Source organism: Nanorana parkeri, unplaced genomic scaffold (genome assembly GCF_000935625.1).
Source record: "Nanorana parkeri isolate BGI_ZX_2015 unplaced genomic scaffold, ASM93562v1 scaffold767, whole genome shotgun sequence".
Classification (NCBI taxonomy): Eukaryota; Metazoa; Chordata; class Amphibia; order Anura; family Dicroglossidae; genus Nanorana; species Nanorana parkeri.
Window position 1 is genome coordinate 417,326 of NW_017307035.1, and position 18,976 is coordinate 436,301.

An 18,976-nucleotide genomic window follows, 5' to 3' on the forward strand; every position below is an offset into this window, starting at 1 on the left:
GCAATCCATTTTTGTTCCATCTAATCATGGGCCAAAAGGAGCTGTTAGCAACTGGGCCACAGCCGCCAGCAGTCTCTCGTACAGTCCCGCTCCCAATTCAGGGCCGGAGAGGAGGAGAGCAAGGCAGTGCAGCCGTGTCAGCGAGGAGATAGGCCTTGGGGGGGAGTCGGGCCTTGGGGGGAGTGATGGCCGAGTGGACGGACTGACAGCTCTGCACCTAGCCGGGGGCATGTTATAAGGTAATGAACCTGATAGTGTGTGCAGCCATCTACTACATGTCTTCCCTTCATATTACACCCACAGCAGCCTGCACTACCCCTGTCTGCCATGTGTTATGTTATTTGCTGCACTCTAATCACTAACACCCCACCCCAATGCCCTACAATCCCCCCCTTCTATATACTATATGTAAATCTAATTATGTAAATATGTGAATGTCCATAGCTTGGCAGCAAATCTACTTTTAGGGAAATACAGTAATACTAGCTCTAAATATGTACTAAAAATACACTAGAGTTTTATTTAAATTTGGTGCTGGTGTTAGTAGTTATCGCTATTGCATAGTTATGTGAAGGTGTGAAGGCTGGTTAATTTGCAAATTATTATGGTAAGCAGGGGCTTTCCTAGCATTTTCACCACCTGAAGGAGGGTGGGGGGAGGGTGTTGGTGGTGCATGCTACTGGGGGGGTCCTGTGCATCAGCAGAGTGTCCCACTCAGCTCTTGGTAAACAGTGACATCAGTGGTTGCCCGGAGCTGGGTGGTACACCGGCCAGAGCATCCTAGGTTGCTATGAACTACGTGGGGAGATGATAAGGTATGGCGCTTATACATAGAAAGGAGTGTGTTTTTTCAATTATGAAGATTTTATTTAATGTTGACATGTTGTTAAGCCATGCCCCTGTTTACAAAAATTATATCATGCAAAAAACTTGTAAAATAAACAAACATTCAAAGTGAAATCCATTCAGTAAACGCATTGTGCAGCAATAATAACATGGTAATGAACAGAAGAGATATCCCAGTGAAAACGATATAGCTTTGGTTTTCTATAAATACAGTAAAATGGAAATAGACAGTGAAATTCTTATTTCACACTTTTATAAACAAGCCTCGAAAATGTTCAATAAAACATGTAGCCACTTTCCAGAAATCAGGTTAAATAAAAGGTAAATATATGCATATGTTCTCAGTCTGATGAGAAGGAAATAGATTGACTTTTATTTCAGTATGTGGCAAATGTATTTCACAGAATGAGGCAAATGCATTTCTTATTATTATGAACTTGAAAAAAAATCAGCACAATAAAAAAGGAATTACGGCCTGGTATGAGGTGTATTCACTGGAGTGTGATAGCCTGTATTGCTCATAAGCAGCTATTGAAGCATATGTAGTGCATATTATACCCAAATTATACGTTCTTTTTATTTTATCAGCCTTTGTACAGCTGTTTCTTTGTGTATTTTATTTGTTCTGAAACTTCACAAAAATAATGTTTTGATGGAACTAGTAGGTCGCATTGCATTAGCTGTTTAGGTGCATTTTATAACTCATGGCAGCTCTGTATTTATTGCATGATGAGTACGGGAGCATTAAGTTCGCTTTTAGACAAAGTGTTTTAAGTGCTTCCTGATAATTTGCTGACAATTACAAATGCCTGTTAGATGTTATCATTTCTAATGGAATATTAGAGCAAATATGTAAAAAAAATATTTGGCCATACAACAGACGTTAAAAAAAACGAAAAAAAAGACAGCTTTGCTACTTTCCATTAAGTTTATCCTCGCTGTTTTCTCTTTGACTGGGACAATACACTCTTATAGATAGATGGTACAGTATTTATATACTAGCAGGGCTGTCCCTATAGTGAGCCTCAGGCACCATCTTATTGGGTCACATGGGGGGGTCAGGTGTTCCGTAAGCCCCCTTTCTGTCCAGAATGTCCCAGATTGCTAAGAGCTGTTAGCAACCTGTAACACTAGGGCTGGCGTCCCGCCCAGCTATTGGCAACCAGTGATGTCAGTGAGTTGGGTTCACCCATAATGTGCACAGCTGGCAGCACCCCCCAATTGATCCTGCTTTATTAGTAAAGAGCTGCGGCAAGGGTGAAAAAAAAACTGTGCTGCCAGCAGATAGGAGAGTCAGACTGAAACTCTCACATACAAGCTCTTCTTCGGTCCAACATGGCACCCCCCACCCCAAACACCTCTCTAAGTGCTGATAACTGCATGCTTAAAGTAGAGATAGAAGAGTGATGGAGTTAATCAGACTGCTGCTTCTCTTTTGACTGGCCAGTAACAGGGTGGGGTGGGTAGAAGACCTGTAATGTTTACTGAAATGCAGCTGAGAAAAATTAGGTCTGCTCCCCTGCCAGACAGAGCGGTGTGGTGAGGCAGAGCTATGGAAATCTCTGAACCAAATGTACAGAAATACAAATTATTTTCCAGGTGAAACAACTCTCTCATATGTATTGTGTCTTTGTATTTAGTTATATGCTTGGTGTTTAGCTTTATATTAGAACTCTTGAATGCATTGTTTATGTTGTATATCTTTGATCCCCTTAAAGTGTAACTCCACTTTTGTTTAGAAGAAGAGAATTCGCTCTGGTTGAGTAATGTACATTGCAAGGATTCCAAGGATTTTATCAAACTTGGTTGCAGATTCCTACCTGTTTCTGTTCTGAACAAATAGCTGTTTGTCTCACCATGTCCTTTCATGTGTTTTCTGAATGAGAGTCTGATTCATTATAACCACCTGGAGCACTTTCAGTGTTCTATTAAGGAAAATTGCATTGTGTGAATCCCTTTAGAAATAGTTAGCCCTTTGAGAGTAACTCACCAAAATGACATTTCTGTTGCGGGGGGCACCTAAAATTATACTTGTATTTTAGTGCAATATGTGAAAATATGTGAGTCCAACATACAAGAAGGAAATTAGGTTTCCGGGGGGATTGCATATGCCAACAGTGTATAGAATGCCTCCAGTTTGCTATATTGGACTGAATTTTTTTTAAACAGTTTTAGAAAATTACAGCGGCTTAATATTGAATTTGAAAAACACTTTTAATAGCATTAAAGCAGAACTCCAGGCTACCCCCACACTGCAAGGGTTAAAAGAGAACTATGGAGTAACCTTTTTATCCCATAGAGGACATATACTAACCCCCTCATGTGACCCAAAGCTCAGTATATAGCGGTCTATTGCCCGCTATATACGAGCGCCGCAGCCAGGAGGATCCCGACAATACTGTCGAGATCCACCCAGCTGGCTGATTGACAGCGGGCTCTGCCTATCTAGAGGCAGAGCCAGCTGTGCCCGCCCCCTCCCCCTATCCGTTCCTTCAGTCAGCTCTGGAGGATCGGAGAGGAGAGAATCCCTGCGGGCCTGACAGTCGCCGCTCTCTGCAGGGAGATGATCAGGAAATGAGCGAGCGATGGTATGTGTTCGCTCCCTTCCCGATCAATATAGCCGACGTGCGACAGCTTCTTTGTCACAGGTCGGCTCTAACTATGAGGATGAGTGTAAATCACTCACCTCATAGATCTCCTTTAAGTGCTCATTTGGTCTAGGGAGGAAAATAACAAAATTATATACTCAGCGAATCCTCAGAGCTGGCCAGCTGTGATAGCGCTTCCTCCGGCCTCCTCCTCCACTGCAGGGATGGTATGTCCCTTAGCATCCTCACATCTTATACATTTTGTATAGAATGTGATGACTCAGGGACCTTAGCTGCTGCAGCAGAGGGAGAGAGAGGGTCCAGGGACCGGTCTATGAGCAAGCTGGCTCCAAGGATCATGTGAGTAGAACTTTGTTATTTCCACCTTGGCCAAAACGAGCATTTAACCCCATGTGGGGGTAGCCCCACTGTAAGAGTTAATAAAATAATCTATAGCTTGTGCAGCCTTTTTTATGCTATGTTATTTTTTTAACGAATGTAGACTTTTCATTTAGCAAAACTAGCAAGCATCTGTGTGGAAAATGTGTAATGTTCTTGTGATCTACATGGCTTTTTAAGCCCTTCAGATTCCGAATATTTAGAGCATTCAGAATTTCTGTGTCATTTTTCCTCCTCCTGCCTCTAGTGCATGCCATTACATTACAGGCAGCTCATACAAGAGTCATACAAAAGGATAAAACCCTGCAACCCCTGCTAAATCTGGAATGGTTCTTTAACAATTGGCACGCTGAAGAGCCCATGGATTGCAGTGCAGCTTGGCTCTGGTGACTTGTGTCTCTCCTGCCTGTTATTGATAGCCTCAGCCGTGCCTTGTTTTCCTTCAGAGTGAAACCTATCACAACTTTCAGCAAGTGAACGCACCTTTGCACTGCCAGTTCCTGTAAATTAGTCATAAAAGCAGTGCCAGATTTGTGATCATCTCTACTCTGCAAAGCTTATAGGTGAAATGCTGCCAGGAATTCCAATTCAGAAATAATGAGTGACCAGCGAGTTACCAGAATGCCAATTATACCAGGAAATGTAGACAAAGAAAAAGTGGAAGCACTTATTTCGAAAAAGTGGATAAACCCTTAGTGCTAATAAAATGGTGAAACAGGTGAGATAGTAAACAACTAGTTACATGCAATGGCTAACTATACTACAACATCATCTACAATCAGAAAATGCAACATCCAATAAGCAAACACGAATGGAACTCTACAATAAATGGGTGGGGGGCTAGCATATAACACGACTGGGAACTAAGTGAACATGGGACTGACACAGCAAAGAACCAGAAAACCAAGTGGCCAAAGCAACATGGAAGAAAGCTAGTGCTAGAGCCTACGACCATAGGAAAGCTCAGTCAGAAGTCAGGCATAGGTGCCCATTAATGTCAGAGATCCATGCAGCAAGGATACACTCACTGATGGCCACTTAAAGTGACACTAAACTCGGGAGTTAAATCTTAAAAAAGCGCTCAAGTACCTTAACTATCAACAAAAATGTAGCTTGTTTGTGTATCACTCAGCTGTAGATCCTCAAATCATCTCTGAATTGGTGCTGGCACTGCTCACAGCACCTAATGACAGCTCTCTATCTCCCCCCTTCCTTATTTTGCAATGGTGTACTGTGTTATAACACTGCTTTAACACTGTAAGCGCACCTTGAGAAGGAGAGATGTTGTGGCAACAGTGATAGAAAAGCAGTGCAGACTCGACAGACATAAAGATGTGTGGGGCCCTGTCTGGGTGGGGAGATTTCTAATTTCACCATGCAGAGTCATGTGGTGATATGGCACAGCCCAGTCTACACTGGATTCATTATCATGGAGTTGTGCTTCATGGAGTTGAGGGCACGGGCTCCTCTATGTACCAACTAGTGCAGACTGGGGCTAGTGCAGGCACTATATTTGTTAGTGGGTAACTGGGCTCCAAAATGGTTGGTCCTCCCATGCCACTCATTATATGATTAGCCTCTTAGCAGAGTTGATAACTAGTGATGGTCTCAATGTTCGAGTTGACCAACAGTTGGACTCGAACATCGCTAGTTTGTGTGTTCGCCGAACACACAAACTATCAGGGCACTCGGCAGGCTGTTCGCCCGCCTAGTGCCCCACAAGGCAATGCGCACCGCACACTGCCTTGTGAAGTCCTGATTGGGTAATGCAATGCACCTGACCACAGATCAGGTGCATTGCTTTACCCAATCACAGCACAGTGCACTCACTAAGTCCTGTCAGGTGCCGTAAAATGTAAACAGTTGGGCAGAGCTAGCTAGCTGTCACCTGCTTGCTCCGCCCAATTGTTTATATTTTGCCGGCATCTGACAGAATGCCATTCTGCGGCAGGAGTTTGTCGTGAGTGGACGTGTCAATGGGCGTCCGGTTTAAAAAAATATATTATTTCTATTTTGATTTTTTATTTCGACGAGTTGTCGTTGTCGTGGACAACGCTGGACGTCGTGATTGACCCTAGGATTATATCGGTGGGTCCATTTTTTGGGGGGGTGGGGGTTTAAATAAAAGACTTGTCAAACACGTCTTTTTTTTTTCAATTAAAGGATTTTTTTTAAAGTCTGGTGTTTTTATTTACAATTTATTTTAACCATTTAGTGAATGGGTAGGGGTGACCATGGAAAAACACCCTCCCAGTGCCGAGGGCATGTGGCCTGGTATAGCAGGGAGGAAGGGGGGTGCTCGCTCGTCCCCTTTCCTAACCTGCGAGGCCTGTGCTTAGACTGGTCTGGTTAGAAATTTTAGGGGGACCCCACATCTTTTTTCCCCATTTTTGGGGATCGGCTTCCTCATTAAAATTCCTACCAGACCTTAAGGGCCAGGTGTGACTTTGGGGGGGAACCCCACACACTTTTTTTTTAAATTGTAACTTGGGGTCCCTCCTAAAATTACTACCAGACTAAAGGGTCTGGTATTGTTTGGGAGGGGTAACTGCATGCTTTTTTTTTGTTCTCTCTTTATAAATGTAATTTTGTTCTTTAAGGCAGCCCCCCAGACACAATATTTAAAGGAATTTTTCATTTTTATTGTTTCACTTTAAGCAATGTTTAAATCAAATGACTTTTGGGGGGAACCCCATGCTTTTTTTTCTTTTTTAAATGGGACTCCATCCTAACCTTCCTACCAGACCTAAAGGGTCTGGTATTGCTTGGGAGGGGGAATGCACTTTTAAAAACTGTATTTTTTCATAGTGCTTTTTGCATTGATACATGTCCCCCAAGGCAGTACCCGGATCCCCATACACTTTTTATGGCCAATAACTTGCATGTAAGCCTTCAAAAAGGGGACATTTGATTTTCAGAGTTCTGGTTCCTGTAGACTTTCATTAAGTTCGAAGTTCGAGTTCGAACTTTTTCCATCTTCTAAAGTTCGAACTTGAATCAAACTCGAGTGTGTTCGGCCCATCACTATTAATAACTTATCAATGTGTTGCTTCTTTGTTGTCCAACCAGCAGAAGGCTGTAGGTGGGGAGGTGACACCATTGTATTTCTTAACTCTAATCCACAAAGTAGTGTCATTCTCTCAAACTATTTGGAGACAAGCTGTCAACCCAAAGAAGGCAGGGCCTGAACAAATACATTCATGGCACAATCACCCTGTATTCCTGAAAGCTGCAGATTTAAGATGAATAAAAGCAATTTGTTTAAAATTACATTAAAATGTTAGATCTACTTTAGATTGCACATTAGAAAACATTTTCAAAATTGCATTTATGTAAGGACAAGAAAAGGAATAGAGAGTAAAAAAGAAGAATAAATGAAATAAGAGGAGCCTAGAAAAAGGAGGACATGGATAAACTGACATTTTATGGTTTGTTCACTTGAAATCATAAGAGCCTTGGCAACCAATTTGTGAAGAAAATTAACAAATATATAATTCATAAATATAAATACCACTTAAACATTAGGATAGAAAATTGTCATAATACTAATGCACATCTTTTATCGGTCTAACAGTGTCTTTATTCATACAGATATGCATTGAATTAATAATGATTCATATCAAGTTTTCACACTACTCAGCTAATGCAGAGAAAGTACAAACATGAAAAATTTAATATAAGAGATATTCGTGTCTAAGGAAAAATAAAGCTTTAATTTTTTTTTACTGTGGCACTGAAATAATCAGATCATTGTTTGTTGTTGAGCTCACTAATCTGCATTAACATGTAACCTAGCTACTGATCAAATTTTATAATTGGAGCGGCAGGCAGCCGGGAAGGGACGAGCACAGGACAGTGTTCAATCTCAAGCTCAAAAGGAGAAGTGATTTTGATTTTGAGCTTGAGAAAGAGGACTTCCTGGAAACGCTTCGCTCCTTCATCACCTACTACTTCAGATTGAACACAGTCCTGTGCACGTCCCTTCCCGGCTGCCTGCTGCTCGAATTCCATCACCTCTGATACCACAGCTGCATAGACTGGAGGCGCACCAAACACACAGCCTTCGACAAGCGCCTGACAACCCCCTCAGCCCCACTACCAGTCCTTTGGTACACACAGCCCCTCTGTCCAGATTCGTCCACGACTCCACTCTGACCCCCAGCCTCACCAGCACATCTGACACTACAGCTTGCACCAGCCACATCCAGACCATAGAACCAGTCCCGCTCCATCCTAACTCCTCACCTCTCTGCCTACCAGAATCACATCTGGTGGCCACCACAAACTTATAGCACCACACACCACTCCTAGAACCGCCAGATCCTCCATCGGGGGCTGCTCCGCGTCCGGACCCTGGGGCATACAAGTAAGTTCCTCATTGTTCACACTTTGATTTTGAATTTTATAGAGACGGGTTGTCTCAACACCATTCATACTATTGGAGTTGCACTCTTAATTCTCCATCACTGCTTCCACAGATTCCTCCTCCTGTTTTCAGAGCAGCACTCCACACTGACCACACTTACACATGCCCCACACCTTCACGAGAGTGCTGTGCTTTTTTTTTATTGTAAAGGACACAGATATGACACGTATTTTGGATACTATATAAGACCAAATGGTGGCTGGGTCTCACTCGTCTATTGCTAAAAATACATATTAAGAAAGTAAACAGTTTTAGTGCCTCTTAAGGGTTAAGTCCACTTAAAAAAATAATAATAAATGTGCACATGTTTATAACATTACATGTTTGTAATATTTGCATTTTTGTTTTCAGTATATGGGGGGGGGCATATACTGTATGTTGGTCGAGGGGAGATTTTTTGGACATTGGGATCAGGATGTCCCTTTGATGCCCATGACATAGCCTGTTTTATTCTTTAGGCACTAGGTCCCTCTCCTGAGGAAGCCTTTAAAGGCAAAATTCATCAAGACAAATCATTTTTCAGTACCACAAGATCCTCGGCTTACCTATGATTACATATGCCCTTTATGGGTTTGGACTTTGTCTGTCTCTTAGCCTCTGTGGAGGGGCTGATTGTTGTGGGACCAGTCGGCCAGTCACAAGGGTATTGTGTTCTGGATCTATTTGCTTTTAAATGTCTATGGTTTTAATGAGATGTATTAATAAAATGTTGTAATTTTATCTATATGTTTGTGCGGGAATATTTCCAAGAAAAGGCGATTTAAAAAAAACCCACTACTTTCTCTGACCAGTTCCTCTAATGTTTCATGTTGCACCCTGAATATGGGTGTAACATGAAACATTGTCCCAAATGTTAACTTAGCCTTTAAGTCTGAATATACTGAAAATAAAAGTGTGACGGTAAAGATATTTTGTTACACAATGCAGACAGTTATCATTTTCAATATTAAGATTAAAATCTTCATCCTAATTATAGAAATGTTTACATATATACATTTCTAAAAGTTGGAAGCACCTTGTCATATGTCAGCTTATATTTGAGATTTAAATCTCTGAGGTACTAATATGCGCCAGAGATATAAGCAATCAACAGTACCCCTGCTGACGATGTGTTGTTGATGGCAGTGTATTAGTGGTGAACATGCTGTGAGAGCAAAACCACACTGATTAACAGGTTTGCAATTTGGAGACTACATATGGAGAGAAAGAATTCACCCCATTTATTATGTATAGAAAGCAGTGTATACCTCAGATGATAATAGTACAAATATCAGAATGTATGGTAGATCCAGCACTGTCAATTTTTGTCCAAATAGCACAGTACAGTTCTAGATCTTTTCCACAGCAAGCACAGGACCATACTTTACATTAATAAATATTAAAGTTTTTGTTTTATTGTTGACATTTAGCCTAATGGGGTGGTGTTATGTAGTCCCGTTACTGTCAGGATCACAAGGTGAAAATTAAGGATAATTACCTACAAAAAAGTAATGCAGCCACCAAATCTAAGAACTGGTAAGCTGCAATATATCACAATGTTGTCCTTGGGCTTAGGTACACTTGAAAAGTGATATTATTGTCATAGCAGCCCATGTGCCACTACAGGACATAAGAAGCATGGAGTGTGTGATATAGTACCATATTTTCTCAGACGACTGTGACTGGCACCACTCTCCCTATGTATCGGTTTCCACTTCTTTCCTGGAAAATTAACAAAAAATTTAAATAAATTTCTTAGGCAAGCAATGATACTTCTCTTTTCTAGAGTTTTGCAGTAAATGTATTACCTGTACTAAATGACTTGTTCATGTTACATGCTTATGAAATGTATTGTATCCAATGAAAAATGCATATTCAGGTATATGGCTTGTTGCTGTGGTGTAAAATTAAATTAATGTATCTACAGTTGCCTATGAATCACTGCAGAGGCACGAGATTCATAAGCACAAAGGTATGAAAATGCTTGTGGTCACAACTTTGAGTAAATATAGTGCCTGTCAGTATGTTGCACAACACATATCCATATCTCTGCCAGGTAGTGTTTCACAAATGTGCCAAACCTATATCCACAAAAGACCCCACTCTCTTTCTGAAAATTCACTCCTTATAATTAAAATGCAACAAGCACAGTCTGCATACTTACTCTTGAGCAAATTTGAGAGAATATCGTGTGACAAAGATACTAAACCAATGGTCAATTTTTGTATTTCTGCAGATGGAAAAATCAAAAAGAACCCCATCCCAAGTGCATTGGAAGTGCTCCCTGTGGAACTTCTCAGCAGCAGAACTGGGAAGGAGAACTCCAGGCTCAAGGATATGAGATCACAAAGTGCTCCTCACTCAGGGGAAGAGCTCTTAAACTCAGATACACAAAGCGAAGTATTACTCAATAAGGAGCAAGCCCCAAGCTCTACTCCAGATTTTGCAGATAATCAAACAATGCCAACCAGGAAAAAACCTCCATCCTTAAAGCAATTAAACCTAGCAAGGAAACTTTTGAGGCCACAAGTAGTCCCAACTGTCTCTGAAAGACTGGTAGAATCAAGTGCCAGCTTATTATCCTCAGCATCTTTATCATCATTATCATCAGATATGTCTCCTGTTCTAAAGGATTTATCTTCTGAAACCCGAGAAGTAAAGGAACACATCCCTGAGTTTCCATTGTGGATAAACAGAAGAAGACACAGTGGTTCCATTGCTCGCCACCCTTTCCAGCTGACCCCATATACATCACAACCTTCAATGCCACATAATCAGGATTCAGTAAAATTGACTGTAGCAGATATCAACACTTCTATGCAGGCAGATGAGCCTTTAAAGAAACATTACAGAGACCAAGATTTGAATGCAGGAGAGGAAAGCCAAGATACCACAACATCTACTATAATTACAACAACTGTCATTACAACAGAGCAGAGCCCAGGTATTAAACACTTATACAGTGGCAATCTCATCTGTTTATTGCTGTATTTTTAGCTCTGTGCAATGTGCTTTTTGTGCTGCTCGCATTAATAGCAACTTTCATTATCCACTAAGCTTATTTCTAATGGCCATCTCAGTCTAAATTACTTTTTATTTTTGAGTATATTACCAACTTGCTAGCCAGTGCCTGAAAGATAGATTTGGTCATACAGACCTGTAAGTGTGGAGGCTAAACCGTTCAAGTATATAACTGTATATATACATAAATGCCTTTACTGGCAGCATCACAAACCCTGTTACCATACATACGTTTTATGTAAGTTTGTGTCTTTCCTTTAGAAGTTTTCAAATGCCTACTATATTCTTATAAAGGTCAACTAAAGCAAAATGAAAATGGTCTTTGCCAAATTTTATAAGAGTTAATAACTTTGTTGTCTATAATAACATTATGCACCAAGCAATGCACTGCCATTTTTCATATTAACTAGAAATCTGATTTTAAACGTCAGCGGAATGTAGACTGATTACAGCTAAAATTTGATTGGTTAATATGGATTACTGCACACCTTTGCCCATTAAATTAGTTTATTAAATGATTGCCTTTCTGTCTAGCTTGCTAAATAATTACATTGATTAACGGGACTACAGTTTGCATTATGAACGTTAACACTACGTGAATCCCTTTATGTAGTGAAGAAATTCACAGTTAGAAGCTTATCATTATTCATATATCAATATTCATCAGGGGGGAAATAGAAATGTTTTACTATTTTATCCATGGCATCTATGTTACTTTTGTCTCTTACTGAATAAGTGGACACAGCTCTTGGAATACCAGACTGTATTACTGGTGAGCCAGTCTGGCATCAGTGAGCAGGAGTGGCATTTTGTTTTACTACTTATTATGTCATCATTACAGCAAATATATCCTCACAAGATTTTCTTAACAAATATCACCATATATGATTATGGTCAAATCTGTATAGTTGAAGTATTACTTACATTTGTGTATTGTGCTCTAAGATCACAACATGCACAAACAAATGTAGTCATCACATGAACAAATCCACCGCTAGATGTTTGATATGTTATTAGATAATGATTATGTGAAGGATCTATCATCTTACTACAAGAGGCAGTTCATGACATATATAATAGCAGTACATCCGCTTGCATGTGCCATAATACATTGGGGGGGAAAATGTAGGACTTCATTGCAAGGCAATGCTTTATAGCACCAATATTTCCTTTTGATAATAATTTTAATATCTTATTTTAAAATGTTGTTGTAATACAGTACATTGTACTATAAAGCATTTATGTTTTTCTGTTGCTAATAAGTATTTGTATATAGTTCAATGCAGTGTGAACTTCTTCGAACCAGAAGGTTACATTGACTCAACAGACTACCCTCCACTTCCATTTCAAAACTACCTGGAATGCACTTATAATATTACAGTCTACATGGGCTATGGAGTGGAACTGCAGGTAAGAATTTAAATATGTCTAGCATGTCAAACAACCAAAAAAATCGCTCTAATTAATATTGTCACTTACACAGTCAATAGCTGTTTGGCATTAAAAAGCTGCCATATGTCCCGATAAATACCCCAAATAATTACAGCTATGATTTATTAATAAGTTTTACTATGCAGTAACATATACCTGCATTACTTTAAGCTTTCTTTATTCTCTTTGTCTAAAAATAGTTATCAGTTTCTAGCGTTTAAGAGCCTTTCCTGAAGAATGTGATCATTCACTTCCTTTTTTACCTTCTTCCTCAGCATTTATGTATATTTTGGTATTTAGTAATTGGAACAATATCTCAACAGGAAAATTATTATTTTCATAAGACAATGTGAAATCCCCTTATTATGTGGTTCCTTAAATGACAATACTCTGTATTGTATTATTAATATGTTTTTCTTAACACTGCAAGCTATAATTAAAGCCCAACTGAAGTAATAAAAATAAATATTGCAGTCAAAAAGACATTGTACTAACAAACTCCATTTTTCTGTTACATCAGCTGTTCAGGGTTTCTGAATATGACTGTGCAGTTTAATAGGCACTAGAGATGAACTCAGTGCTCATATGAATTTACACAGAGCTGATCAGACACACCGCCTTCTTCTCCTCTGCATTATAAAGGTGGCCATACACTTTAAAGTGATTTAAAAAAATGTACGATCTGCCCATCTTGGACAGGCAGATCGTACTCTCAATCATCGCAAGCCTGCCCCCCTGAGGGGCAGGCTTCCGATGACTGCAATGCTGAACGGGCAGTGTGCGCGTGCGCACACCGGCCCGTTCAGCATTTGTCTCCCGAGCACCGTTCAAACCAGCCGAAAATCGTACGATTTGTGGCTCGTTTTCTAGCGTGCTCCTTAGACAAAAGCCGTGCGACCGTACAGTAAAACGGTCGCACGTCTTTGTTCACACTGCTCGATTCCCGTACGATCGTGGGATTTCCCGCGATTCTCGTACGAGAATCGAGCAGTGTATGGGCACCTTTAGTCTATGTGAAGAATCTTGTGATGAAGGGTGTGGCTGTTACTCAGCTGTGCCAGCACAGAGCACTGCAATGTGAGGACAGGATGATGACTGCACACAGCATTTTAAAGCATTCCTAAGCAAAAATCATAACAACTTTTGGGAGCACTGGGCTATTTAGAGATAAAAAAGAATGAGACTTTATTTGGGCTTTAAGATATTTCTTATTATTGAAGAAAACTCTAGGCTTTAATTAATTTTACTATGGTTTGTATATAGATAGACTAATCACATGTACAAGCACTAATAGCATGCTTCACCATCAGCACAGCTCAAATCCCTAGACCAAAAATGTAACTGTTTTATCAGTTAAAATATTTGTAATTAATGATTGCATTCAACCCAAATAGACCATGTGTTGCCCAAGGCAATAGTAACTGTGCTTTCTGAAGACACAGTTCATACTATATACAGTCAGTTACTAAAGGGTCAATTTATACATGTTTTCAGACAAGATTCACACATTTTTCTAATGGGATTCAATTGGAGATTGTGTAAATACTTAGTGAAAGCTGTGTGAATCTTGTGTGAATTTGTGTATAATTAGACCTCTCAGTGTTCCTATTTAAGGTCTCGTTCACACCTAGGTGTATTGCATATGTGCGTCTGTCGCGCGTTTTTTTACCGAGATTCGCGGTAAAAAAAGTTGCGGGACCGTCGCGCGTTTCCGAAGGCTACTTGGCTGTATCCCAATGGAAACGCGCAACAAAACGGCCCAAAGTAGTACCTGTACCTTTTCAGGCGTGGGCCGTTTTGTAGCGCGTTAGGCACGGGCGGAAATACGCCAAGGTGGGAACGAGACCATTGAATACAATGGGATTTATATTTTTGAGTGCTTTGTAGAGCGTTCGTCGAGCGTAGAACGCGCTACAAAACATTCAGGTGTGAACGAGGGCTAAATGAGGAAGTGTGGAGCATATTTTCTGAGCATATTCAAAGGAGTAAAACTTTTCTTCAGCTGCTGTTCATTTCTTTTGCCTATTACCGTGTTGATAAACATAGGAGGACCTCTGTTCCTAGGCAGATAGAAAATTAATGCATGTCACGATGAAAAAGATTTAATTTATTTTACCAGTCTTTGATCTGTTTTTATTATGTCTTTTCTACTGCAAGTAGGAAGGTGAGAATAGCACCCTGCAGGCAAATCTTCTTTAATTTGCTTGTGTGTCCACATGAACTAAAATAATGGCATTTGTATATTTTTTGCTATTTCATTCCTGTGTTAAAATACATGTTGCAGTTTTCACATTGACAGTTACCTTTTTACACTGAAGGCGATGGGAAGTACATATAAAATTGTATGTTTCTTTTCTTTCCATCTTTCTTCCATTTTTAAACCTTCCTCTCAAGCTTTGTGCAATGACCAGGTAAAAAGGCAACTAGAAAAACTGAATGAGACAGCAGGCACTGTTTAATGGATAGATTACAGACTGATTACATTAAGCAAACTAGAATTCAAACTGTAGCAGCCTTTTGCGACATAGGGCTCGTTCAGAATTGTCTGCTCTAGGGCACTGCGTCATTGTACGCATGTTATTGTATATTGCGTTAAGGCGGCCCATTCAAATGAACAGGCTGACAATGCACCAGAAGGCACAAACTATTGGACATGCACTATTTTTTTCCAACACAATGCACCACAACACACAGTAATGCACTACCGCAGTTCAATTATCACTTTAGACTGGCAAATCTGTTATAGATTGGACTGTCCCCAGCTGAGATCAAGACATATCAAGTGGCCCGAATATGACCAATATGTCCTAGCAATAATAACTGTGGTTTTTTTATAATGGTTTCCCATTTTTGTATTGTTTTTTTAATAAGGGGATTAATAAAACGTGAAACTTTTTATATAAAAAATGAAATATGTTGGATCTATATAACATTGTCATATGCCACCTGCACTCCCTACAGCGTTTGGACCTTGATTAATGGTGGTGGTGCTCGTGGTGATTGCACAGAGGGCACCGTGTTTTCCAAAATCATAGAAAATGTAGATCACCAGCACTTAGTCAAAAGCATTAGATTCTTTTGCTTACAGTATATATTAAAGAAACATGTCACAAGCATCATTTAGCCTATGTTTCGGGGCCACACAGGGTCCCCTCTTTAGGGTGACATAGTGAACATGTCGTCACTATGTCGCCCTGAAGAAGGGACCCTGCGTAGCCCTGAAGCGTAAGCTAAATAATGCTTGTGTTTTTTTCAATAAATAAACAATAATCTAATGCTTTTGACAGAGTGCTAGTGATCTCCATTTTATAGGATCTATGCTGTATATCATACACTGGTAAATTACCAGAATAAAAATATGTTAGAATTTATATTTATGAACAGTGTAGAGGTGGAGTCACAATAAAATATTTGTTGAAGCAGACTTTGTACTAAAGACAAGGAAAAAAACCGTAGGAGATAAAGTTTATAAATATATTTACCTTCCCACTGGCATCTGTACTTCAGTTTCCTGAAGTATGAACAGTGAAAAATAAAAAGAGTTTTTGCTCTCTTAACAGTATTCTGCTGTAACGGACTAAAGCAGAACTCTAGGAATTTGAAAAGTTAACCCTTGCAGTGGACTACCCTCACACAGCAATGGTCAACTGCTCATTTGGTCTAGGTAGCAAAAATGAAGAGGATATAGTCATCCAAATCCTTGGTCCTGCTTTGATGCTAGACCAGACCCTGCAGCCTTTTTTCTCTCGGGCTCCGGCAGTCTAAGGACCCGTGCTTCATCACGTCGAATACAGTGTATTCGACGTGAAGAAGCCGATGGACATACCACAGCCACAGCAGAGTGGGAAAGAGCAGGGTGCTCACTGCTGCAGGACTTGCAGGATTGGAAGAGTGTATCTTCTCATGAGCAGTTTACCCTTGCTGTGTGGGGGTAGTCCCACTGCAAGGGTTAACTTTCAAAAATCCTAGTATTCATCTTTTCAGCACAAGTTTACAATTCTCATGAAAAACCTGTATGGGTTCTCCTACCACTCTCCTACCCAATATGTCCCACTTAAGCCTTTTTTGCAGCATGGATCTGTTCCTCACAGGCCAGCCCTTCACAGATTCAGGAATTGTTTGCATTTGTGCCAGTCGTGCAGTGCAGACAGTTGTGAGTGGGTCTACACTGCATCAGAGGTCTTTGTGAGGACATAGTAGGGTGTGGGAATAGCTAGACCTGCTAGACTTAAATTCAAAGCTTGTTTTTAGTTTCCGATAGAATTAGGAATAGTTGGAACCCCTGTAAGGCTTTAAGAACCCCAGCTCTCTGTCCCAGCTGAGTAGCTTTTTATGTCAGCTTTTAAATTATTTCTGGGCCTTTTTAGAAAGAATTCCCCTCACTTCCTATTGTGACAGCCTTAACTGGCAGTAAAGGAAAAATTCCCCAATGGGAACATAGAAGTTACATCCTAACAGATGGGAGTTTACCCTTTAGTTCCTGTTCTGTCTGACATCAAATAGACAGGAAGTGAAACCAGGACACAGACAGGAAGAAATAGTTCATCGAGATAATTTGGGTATAATTGGGTTCTGAAGGAGTACCTGCATAGCAGGACTTATCTCATAAACTTCTCATACTCTAGATAATGTCTTAGAAAACCCGAAACCTTGTGTGCTCTGTACTAGAAACAGCTACCAGATTTAATGGTCGCAGGCTCTCCCACTAGTTCACCTACCTCTCAGTCATGCACCTCACTAGTGGCCCATAGTTAGTATAGAGAGCTTCTGTAACTAACAGTGAGGCATGAGAGAAGGAAAGGGCTTGCCAGAGCCAATGACCATGGAAGCTGGTTGTATGTTGCATTGCATGGTAACCCATGTGTTAAAAGAGTAAGTGGCATTTTAAAAGGTTTTTTTTCTTCCCCACGCAGGTTTTCTTTAATGTCAAAATTAATAACAGATGAATCTGTCAGTTAACATTTAGCTAATATGTCAACTCATACTTGGCATATGCACTTAGCTCTAAGAATCTATAAAGTGTTTTATTTGGTTTTGGGGATTTTGTTCCCAAATTATGACTACATATTAGCTAACTCTATATTTAACTTTTATGCTTAAACCTTTGTTATATCAGCTGAATCTATCTTGCTTTGGAATGGATGAATTTATTATTTATTACTCAAACTATAGCAGCAATCTGGAACTAAAATTATTGTAGTAGACAGTCTTTTTAATAAGAGGCTGATAACGTTTATGGAGCTACCATTAAGCATGCTGAAATTCAGCCTTGTGGTGATTTAATTTTGTGCTTGTGTCCTGAAACATAAAGCAAGGTCTTAAAGGACATGCCTCCAGAGAATCATTTGTGGAACTGATATAAATATCATTGATACACAAGTTCTTAATCATTATCACCATAAAACTGTAGGTGAAGAGGTGGTACCTAAAATATGTTATAACACGTTAAAGGGAACTTGACGCTAAATAGAATTTTGCTAACCAATTCTCAAGCTTAAAGTGACCATGCTACCAACCTAAAGTTTGAAGGTAAAAGGACAGAGCAATTAAATATTTAAAATTCTTACTTGCCGTGTTTTTTTCCATAAATTATTTCATATTTACTTGCAATGTGTTTTGCTAAAACTTGCTAGACAAATGAACTAGTCAACTCCCTAGCACAGCACCCTCCTTCTTAAATGTCACATTCCTCTCCTCTTCTGGGAATGTGTAATTACTATCTCTGCTGGCCTCACCCCTCAGCCCCTCCACTCAACCTTTTATGTAGCTGCCGGGGGAGAATCAAAGCAGAACACCACAGAGTGTGTCCTGAGTGGTGAGAGTCGGCTGAGGACACTGACATCATATCTATGATGGGGGCACCAAGCAGCAGTCTCAGGGCTATTAGATATCTAAACAAGGAAGGCTTTCACAAGTAAATTATATGCATACCATGAATGTATATAATCTTATAAGATAATTTTTGTTGAAATAAATGGTCTGACAACAGGGTCTCTTTAAGACCAAGGACCATAATGTTCTTGCATTATGGTGTTTGACTTTGTAGCCATGACGTATATTTCTCATCCGACTATCCAATGGAACACCCCTCTATTGGCCAATGAGGCCCCCGATTTACAGTGTGATGGCAAGTGGCATTCTGTAACAAAAAGGTCTGTGAATGTATGCCTCATAATTACTGAGCATTACTGGGTTGATGGACTCTCGGGCCACATAAAATAGTCAGAGCCCAGTTACAGAGACATGCATGTGTGAGCTATTGGTAAAAAACTGTGTGCAACAGGAA

At 40.0% G+C, this 18,976-nt stretch overlaps 1 protein-coding gene across 2 annotated transcripts in view; it reads left to right on the top strand.

The window, feature by feature from the left end:
• Positions 1–18,976, top strand: part of SEZ6L (seizure related 6 homolog like) — a 309,976-nt gene that overhangs the window by 151,752 nt on the left and 139,248 nt on the right. For both annotated transcript variants that reach the window (XM_018564635.1, XM_018564634.1), the window contains 2 exons: positions 10,475–11,182; positions 12,536–12,669. In XM_018564635.1, coding sequence (XP_018420137.1) covers positions 10,475–11,182; positions 12,536–12,669 — 842 coding nt within the window. The remainder of the gene's footprint in view (positions 1–10,474; positions 11,183–12,535; positions 12,670–18,976) is intronic.